Raw genomic sequence first — 9,600 nt, 5'->3', positions numbered from 1 at the left:
GTCAAACGGCCAAGCTTTCCCTTTCCATCAATCATGAGCTTGATTGATTATGCCTAATCTAGATAATTTTTACAGTTTAGTTTGTGAGCAATCAATTAAACAAATGAGTTTTCAAATCCATTAAGATTGACAACAAAAACGGGCAAAATACTTTCAATAACAACACTTGTCAATGTGGTTCCTTTTTCTTCGATCATGTCTATTTTGAGCAATATGACTTTTAGTGAAATGCTTATGCTCTGATACCATGTGAGTGGAATAGAGGAGAAAGGAAAATGATTTCTTATTCATTAATTTAAAAATTACAAAAGATTAAATGGACTAGGAATTTCTATCTAACCAAGCACAAAATTAGGAACTTAATAGCAACCTAATCAAATTCAAATTTATTGATATTTAATAGATAAGATTTTATTTTAAAAGACTAAATCCTGATATTTCTACAATTTTAATAAGAATCAACTAAACTAATCTTTGACTGAAGTGGAATGAGGTTTTGGAATGGTTTTAAAATTTTATTAAAAGATTTAATGTCTTAGTTAGAGACTAATATGGTCACACAAAATTGAGCTAAAGCTAATTTATACTCAATCTCAAACCGAGATATTAAGTGATGAAGGAATAATAATTATACTAAGAAATTAAGTATGGATAAGTTGGTTAAATTACATTGATTTTTCTTAACAATTGGAGTTCATGACTCATTGCTAGATGACAATCATGATTTATAAATATAATATTAAAGAATTAATAATAAATTCTAATGGTTTGATTCATCTAATTCGATTTAATTAATAATTAAAATTTTTATATTTATTGTCAACATGTTAAGAAACCTAATTGATCAAACACATATAGAACATAGCATGTGTAAGATTAAATTAGGTTAAATTAAATGGGACTTAGTTGAAAAAACTTGGCAACTTCATAAAGACTAAATGGAATTAAATTAAAAGTCCGAAGAGAATGGCCAAAGACAAACTTAATTAGGTTTTGGAGTTGTCAAGTCACACCCTCTATCCTATGAGGCTATGTCGTCCTCTCTCACATATCTTTAGTCATCTTATGAGCAAAAGAATTCAGCTAAGCTTCTTCCCAATCTTATGAAGGATTTTTCATTTTATTCGTGTGAACTAATATTAGAAGCAGAACACTTTAACGGTAATTGGTTTACTATAAACAAGTTTGGTGTTTGTAGCACACAACTACCTAGAGGAATGAAAATTTCACTTTTTACTTCTTGATTGTATAATTATTTGTCAACATGATTCCAAGGTTTGGGAATTGTTAAAAATTTTGTTGCATTTACATTTTGTTTACATGATCAATTCACAACAACAAATTAAGTAATTTTATTTATATTTTTATTATGAAAATATATAATAGCATTTTAGTACATGAATATTTTGAATAGTGTCAAAATGAAAACATGCTTTCAAAAATAATAAAAATAAAAAATTCTTGTTTCCAATAATTTCTAAAATTTTGTTTTATGTTTTCAGTTTTTGAAAACAAAAAAACATGTTGCCAAGCATGTTTTTTGTTAAAAAAACATAAAAAGCTGAAAACAGAAATGAAAAACAGAAAAAGAAAAAAAAAAAGGCCAAGTGATCCCATAATTATCCAAGTATTGCTTTGGAAAATGTCGCATTTTATTTGATTCACTTCTTTCCCAATTCTTAGGAATGATAATAATGCATAAAATTTATATTTGATACGTTATTAGTATATAAATATTATATACTATTAATAAATTATGCAATTACACTTTATATAAAAAAAATTAATTTTAAAATTATAAGAAGTAAATACACTTAATCTTAAAAATATATATTTAAAATTAATTTCTTTATAAAATGTAATTGTTTGATCACTAATAGTGTATAACATCACAATGCATCAAATATAAATGGTAATATATATAAATATATATATAAGTATAGATACATTTACACTAGTGTAAGCATTATACAATTTTTTTATTTTTAGATCAAAATCATATTTATAATACTTATATTTTGCTATTTTGATCCAATGTTCTGTGTAACATTTATACTCATATATAATATACTTATACTAATGTAAGTAGATGCTTTATATATAAATATATATTCCCTTATGCCTCAGTCCAATCATTTCTGTTCTAAATATCTAGAAAAAAAAATTATATGGTATATATTTGGTATTTCAGGTAACAGGAAAGATGATTTTGGTCCAAGTAAAATCTTCGGGCCCAATAAATACCGACACATTGCCAGCTTGACCTAATAAAAAGACAAGTATACCAGTGTAAACGCAGTCCTTGTCTAGTGCGCTCATCAATTAACCAAAAGCAAGCATAATACTTCATTTACTGCTATACCCTCGAGGGCGACTTAACATCTTCAATATCAACTATTAATTTTTTTTTAGGAGATATCAATTATCAACTTAGAGGCTGGTTCAAATTTAAAATGGGGGCAGTTTGGTCATTCCATAGAATATACATTTATATGTATTGTACAATTTTAAAACTTTGAATTTATATTTAATACATTATCAATGTATAAATAATATATATTTTCAATATACCACATAATGATATTCTATAAAAAAATTAGTTTTAAAATTTTAAAATCCTAAAACAAAAATTTTTATTTTAAAAATATATTAAAAATAAATTTTTTATAAGATGATATTTTATGATTCATTAATAGTGTATAAAATGTATACATTGATATAGTATCAAATATAAATTCTAAAACCTTTTAAAGTTTTGCAAATAAAGATATTTTGTGGGTTTTTAAAAAAATTAATTTGCTATGAATATAAATTATTAATTTTACGCAACCATTAATAATTTCCTTTTTATAATTTTATATTTTTTTTAGTAATAATTATTCATAAAGTTAAGAAAAAGACTTTAAAATGAAAAATAATAGTAGTTTTGGAAATGGAATAATGGATTTGTGCAATATGCATATACATAATTTAAGTACATAAATTTGAGGCCGATATATTTTACATTCTCAAATTATATTTAAAATGAAAGAAAGGAATTTTTTTTGTGAAGAAGGTCAAAACCAAAATTAAGAAAATAATTATTTGTATTGTGATTTGAATTTTAGAGATATTGAATATCATATCTAAAAATAATTGCATGAATTCATTGAATTAAACATTAAATACAAAAGAGAAAAATTTTTTAATTCAAATTTAATTCAGCTGTTATATATATAATGAGATATGCTATAATGTTTTAATATCTTTTTGAGTTTATATTTAATGCACTGATAGTGTATAAATTATATACACTATGTAAGTTCATCATATTTTGCTTGTCACTCTTATCTTTTAGATTTATTAAAATTAATAATTAAAAAATATGTAAAACTTTTTTAATTTTAACTTGTGTAATTTGATCATTCTTCATATATATATATATATATATATATATATATATATATATACACACACACACATACATATATACAAATATGCATATATGCACAAATATGCATATATATATGTATATGTATGTATATATATATACATGTATATATACATATATATGTATATATATTTATACACACTTATATGTATATATATATACATATATATACACACACATATATATATGCATATATATATATACGCAAAAGCAAAAAATTTATTGTGTGAGATGAATATTAGAGGTTAGTTTATACATATATGTGTATATGTGTATATATACATACATATACATATATATATATATGCAAAAGCAAAAAATTTATTGTTTGAGATGAATTATGAGAGGTTAGTTTCTTTGCGGGGATGTTTCTCAATTTTGGCCCATCTCTCTCTGCTTGTGGGATCAAGTTTCAAGCATTTTGATTGGCTGTCTCTCTTACTTCCTTGTGAACAAGTTTTTATTGAGGAGAGGACACTCTACACTACGCACAATACCTGATGAAGATGAGGGTTGGAATTGAAGAAAGAAAGAGAGAAAAGCTGATACAATTACAAAAGCTGAATGTTTAAAAGCCTAAAAAGAAAGATGATAATCAAACCAAAAGAAAAGAAAGGAAAAGGGGCTCATCTCATGTTATACCTCTGACCATATCTTTCTCTCTCCCTCCCTTCATCTCCATCCTCTATTGGCTTTTTTTTTTTTTCCTATTTTTCATTTTCTTTTTAAATATATAGACTCCTCAACTTTACAGAGTGAGAAGAAAAAGCGAAGATCAGCAGCAGTTGGCAAAGGAAAATATATTGCTTTGCTTTGCCTCTTTGGCTTATATATATTAAACAAGTTAATCGCCCCAAGGAGAGGTTTTGCTGCAATATTTACCCATGTTGGCCAATAACTCTTGTTCTTCAGTTCCTTCTTCGGAGCCATTTTCCTGCTTAGAGAATGGTACTAATAACAATAAGAGGAAAAGAAGACCGGCAGGAACGCCAGGTACGTTCGCATGTATATATATGTAGCATGTATAAGCAATTTGATTTTTATCTAATTATTCAAAAGAAAATTGGACAATTTCTTTTTTCGTGGTTGATTTTCCGTTCTAATTTGAATATATACGCTTGGCTCGTGTAGATCCAGATGCAGAAGTAGTTTCTCTCTCGCCTAAGACACTACTAGAATCGGATCGTTACGTTTGTGAGATCTGCAATCAAGGATTCCAGAGAGACCAAAACCTACAGATGCACAGGCGGCGACACAAGGTTCCATGGAAGCTACTCAAGAGAGAATCTCCAGTGGTGAAAAAGCGGGTGTTCGTTTGCCCGGAGCCTAGTTGCTTGCACCATGACCCCTGCCATGCTCTAGGCGATTTGGTTGGGATCAAGAAGCACTTCAGGAGAAAACACAGCAACCACAAGCAATGGGTCTGCGAAAAATGTTCCAAGGGCTATGCAGTTCAATCTGATTATAAGGCCCATCTTAAAACCTGTGGCACCAGAGGCCATTCTTGTGACTGCGGCAGAGTTTTTTCAAGGTTATTTCATTTTCCTTTTTTATTTTCTTTCCTTTCACATAGACACATACCATAATCAAATATTTCAATTCCTTTCTACCACTTCCTTTTTCTTTTTTATCCTCAAAAAAAAAAAAATCAACAGAATGTTTTAGATCTATACTCAAATTTTCCCCGCGTGTTGCTGCTGGATTTTTAGCTTCTTTTATTTTTCCATCTTTTGGTAGTATTTTGAAGCAGAAAGGTTTTCGTATCAGTACGATGCCATGATTACATACTGAATTCTCTCTCTCAACCCCCCCCCCCTTTCCCGATGACTTGAGTTTTGACTTGAAAAGGAAAAAGAAAAACCAATGGAAAGAAGGAAAAAGAAATATTAGTTTATTTTTGACTGATGAAACCTTAATCCAGTATTTTAACAGCTGCTTATAGGTGGTCACATTTCCCGAAGATCAGTTTCCGTTGTTGGTGTTACTGTTCGTTTCAAATCCGACCGGCCGCAGCTCAAAACCCAAAACATTTCCGCTCATTTGCGACAACATATTTTATTTCATGTGACTAAATGTCTTGAATGATTAGCTTTCAGTTTAGCTTAACATGGTATTGTTCTTCTTTTTTAATCGATAAATTCTCTTTCTATCATTTCTATCTCAATCAATCCTATTTCAGAAACTTTAATTCATAGATTTCAGTGTTCTTTTCTTTATATACATATTAATTAAATACTTGGATGGGTTTGATCTCTCTTTTTCCTTGTTTCTACCATCCATCTTCATCAATAAAGACATCTACTAGATCAAGCCTTTTAACATTTCCTCTTGTGCCACTTTCGAGCTATGTGGAATCATAACAGCTGTTTTACTTAATTTTAATTACTAAAAGCTAACACAACTATACATATAGTATATACTAAAATATATCTAGCTGATTTATTATTTATTTTCCCTTTTTCATTGTAGAGTTGAGAGTTTCATTGAACATCAAGATGCTTGCCATATGGGGCGTATCCGGCCAGAATCACAAGCACTGCAGCCGGCTTGCTTGTCGCGAACAGCTTCAAGCCCCAGTCGATCCAGTGATACCAATTTCAGTACAGCTCCTTGGCCTAGTTTGGGGTTAGCGAAGACATCGGATACCATTTTTTTGAGCCCTAGAAAAGATAATTCCCCTAAAAATGCGCACTACCACAATTTGGAGCTTCGACTCTTAACCACATCAAATCCCACTGAGGTCTCAGTTACCCCTAAAAAAGATGATAATCATTCAACCCAGTTACAGCTCTCAATCGGCTCATCCGATGTTGGCGACAAAATTGAATCATCTTTTACTTGTACAGACAAGGACGCAAGCAAGAAATCAGCTCATCAGGAGATTCATGAGAAACCAGGCTTTGTTGCGTCGAGGCTAAAAGAACAAGCTCGCGAGCAGTTAAGATTGGCAATGGCGGAGAAAACTTATGCTGAAGAGGCAAGACAACAAGCAAAAAGGCAGATTGAATTAGCTGAACAAGAGTTTGCCAAGGCAAAGAGAATCAGGCAACAATCACACGCTGAATTAGAAAAGGCTAAAGCTTTAAAAGATTGTGCAATAAAGCAAATCAACTCCACCATTCTTCAAATTACTTGCCATACTTGCAAACAGCAATTTCAAGCAAGAACTCCTCCCGAAGAGAACTCCCTAGTTGTGAGTTACATTTCGTCAGCTTTAACAGATGGTGAAGTTGAAAACGATATTCGATTAAATCTTACAAAGGCTACTAACACATAAACCAATCTCTCGAACTCATCTGTACGTCAACTTCTTTTTCTTTCATATTCCACCTCTTTCCTTCTTATATCTACTGATATACCAAAAATTGTTGTTTTGAACTTTTGATAATCTCAAGTTGATTAGTGGAGTGCTGTATCCTGCAATTTGTGTGATGTAATTTGTTCATTAATTTGGTTAAATGGGAGCTATATAGTGATGGGTTTTGTTAGTGAAATATTCAGGGTAATAAGTTGATCAATTAATATTAATCGTGCGTTTTTCTGAATTCTTTTTCTTTTAATTCACAAGAAATAACTGTTCCTCATTAGGTTTTTCCTACTCTGAACTATTACATTGAATGAAACCAGAAACACTTGTAAAAAATCGAATTCCTTTGCCTTTGATTAGGTTGGATTATCTGATTGGACAATTTGGAGATCTTTGTAGCCTGAGGAAGTCAGAAAATGGAGGTGGCCTTTCCCTCCCGCATTAAAGAATAGTACTGACCAATGTGTAATTTACAACCTAAAAACTTTCATAAATATCAATACAAAACAAAAAATGAGATAAAAGAAGGAATCTGATGGTCCTTTTCAACTGTTGCCCCGCCCTAGCCTTCTCAGATAAATGTAAATGCAAAAACGCCATGTTTTTCAGTGCCACAGTTGTAAGGGTTAATGACAGACTCACTCGTCCCTCTCAACGTTTTCTAGCACGCAGACACAAACAAACCCCTTTCATTCATTTTCATATACATCTCTCTCTCATCAGAATCAGGGCCACAGAGCAGTGGGTTGCTCAGAAAGAGCACAGCATCTTTCCATTTATGCAGAGACCATTCATAGCTTTTTCGGGTCAGTTGGAAGAAAAAATTACTCGGTTGAAAAAAAACTGCCTTCTATTGCTGTTACCTTTCACGATTTCAGCCAAAACAAAAAGGCGAACGGCAAGCCTAAAGCTGGACCTTTTTCAAGGGTTTTTCCTCTTAGCCTTTTTCTTGGAAAACGCGCTTCTTGTCTTTCTCTTTCGCCATTTCGATTATGTTGCTAGCTTGTCTTTCTTCTTGTTATCTGACTCATAAATGTTGCTTTTTTTGTTACCAAAATAAATAAATAATTAGTGTTCGCTGTTTTTTTTTTTTTTTTTTGTTCTAAATAAACATTACTCTCTTGAACATACTATATACAAAATTGTAATCAGTAGATAAATTCAACAGTACAATAAGGTATACGGTTCATTTTTACTACTGATGGGAAAACAACATCCGATACACCAAGAAGCAGAAGAACTAATCGGAGCTCTTTAGCCTTTTTATCTATTTTCGTGTACCTCATTAAGCTTAATCAGCGAGAAATTGAATTGCTAATAATTGTTGATAGTTTATAATGTGATATATTTTACATTGAATAAAAAGATCATTTATATATAGTTTAAAAGAGATTACTTATGTTATTTAAGTAATTGAATCGAGAGTTAGAGTGAACTAAATAATTTGAGCTTGTAAGAAGTTTTTTTAATTGGTCAAATAATTTTAAAAATTAACGATAAGCACTAAGGTATTTGAGCTTGTTTAATAAATATATTTAATTTTTAATTTTTTTATTTTAGAATATATTAATTTTGAACATAAACAAAATGATGATTCGAATAAACATACAAAAAATATGATTGTTTAAATAAATTTTATTTAAATAAAAAATATTATTATACAAAATGTCATGACTTTTTAAATTAGTTTAATTTATAATTATTCATTTATTATAAATAGATCTTTTTGTCTGATTAATTTTATTACTTCTTATTTAAAAAAATTTTTAAAATTTTATTGTATCCTATAAATATAATTACATTTAAAATAATCTTTTTCACGTTTCAAAATCATATTCTTTTTTTAATTTTCTAACAATAATATCATGCATGGCAGCAATGGTATGCGGGGTATATATGCATGCTAAGTCTACGTACGAACCAAAGTTGGAGCATGTGTTGGCTGCTCATCAATTTTCATCCTAATTTCCTCAATGACTGTATAGCCTGTCTCGATCGGAGTTAATTTTATGTTGGCCCAACAGGAGTTTCTACCCGAACTGACCTTCATTCTTCACTACCATTTAGGCTATTTTCAAGTTAATATTGAGTTGGCCCAACTGGAAGTGTTTATAACCTAAGCCGCTAAATAAATTTTAAAATCGTCCACATCACAGGCACAGTGAAAACTAGGTCCAGAGTCCAGATCCAAGAGTTGACCTCAAATTTTGAGTTGCAATTGGGGCCGATGACGAGGATTTATTTTCAGCTTTGAAGGTGATGAAAGCGTACTATATTTGAAAAGTTTAAATTAATTAGGATGAGTCCAACAACAGTTCTTTTAGATTTCACTTAAAACTTTGCATGTCATACTTTGTTGAAAGTTTACAATTAATAATAATACACTTATTAGTACCAAATTAACTATCATTCTCCTTAATTATATTATTTTGTAGCAACTATGAGGCAATTACCAATGAGGAGGTAATCTCCAACATTGACTCTTGATAAATAACTTGAGGTCATGAAATCTGAAATGGATGCCAAGGATGTAAATCGAGTATGAACTTTAGTTGATTCATTGATAAAATCCATATCGTACAAATGGATCTTTAGTAGAAAGACCAACGTGGATGACAATGTACAAATGTAAAAGGTTCAATTGGTTAAAAAATGCTATAAATATAGAGAGAATTAATTTTGAGGAAACTTTTTCACTAATTGTCATAGTTAAATCTATTCAGATTTTACTTGCTATTACTGCAATAATGATTAGGAGATATGACAAATGGATGTACTACAATCATGATTATGAAATATGACAGATAGATGTCAAAACTGCATTCCTTAATAAGACCTTGCAAGAGTAATTGTACATAACACA

The 9,600-nt window shown here is 30.1% G+C and overlaps 1 protein-coding gene across 1 annotated transcript; it reads left to right on the top strand.

The window, feature by feature from the left end:
- The first annotated feature begins 3,734 nt into the window (after window positions 1-3,734).
- On the top strand, window positions 3,735-6,924 carry LOC111289842 (protein indeterminate-domain 16-like). The gene is made up of 3 exons (XM_022881188.2): window positions 3,735-4,423; window positions 4,562-4,961; window positions 5,900-6,924. Exons 1-3 carry the CDS (start codon window positions 4,315-4,317, stop codon window positions 6,705-6,707), a joined length of 1,317 nt encoding a protein of 438 aa, XP_022736923.1. The 5' UTR covers window positions 3,735-4,314; the 3' UTR covers window positions 6,708-6,924.
- Window positions 6,925-9,600: the final 2,676 nt, after the last annotated feature.

This window comes from Durio zibethinus, chromosome 11, assembly GCF_047325235.1.
Source record: "Durio zibethinus cultivar Kanyao isolate XHJ-2024 chromosome 11, ASM4732523v1, whole genome shotgun sequence".
In the NCBI taxonomy this organism is placed as follows: domain Eukaryota; kingdom Viridiplantae; phylum Streptophyta; class Magnoliopsida; order Malvales; family Malvaceae; genus Durio; species Durio zibethinus.
Note: the sequence above shows the minus strand (reverse complement) of the source record. Positions and strands in the feature narration are given on the sequence as shown.

Coding starts and splice junctions, on each gene's coding strand:
- LOC111289842 (XM_022881188.2), top strand. CDS start 4,315: ATGTTGGCCAATAACTCTTGTTCTTCAGTTCCTTCTTCGGAGCCATTT. Junction 4,424..4,561: donor AAGACCGGCAGGAACGCCAG/GTACGTTCGCAT, acceptor TGGCTCGTGTAG/ATCCAGATGCAGAAGTAGTT. Junction 4,962..5,899: donor TGCGGCAGAGTTTTTTCAAG/GTTATTTCATTT, acceptor TTTTCATTGTAG/AGTTGAGAGTTTCATTGAAC.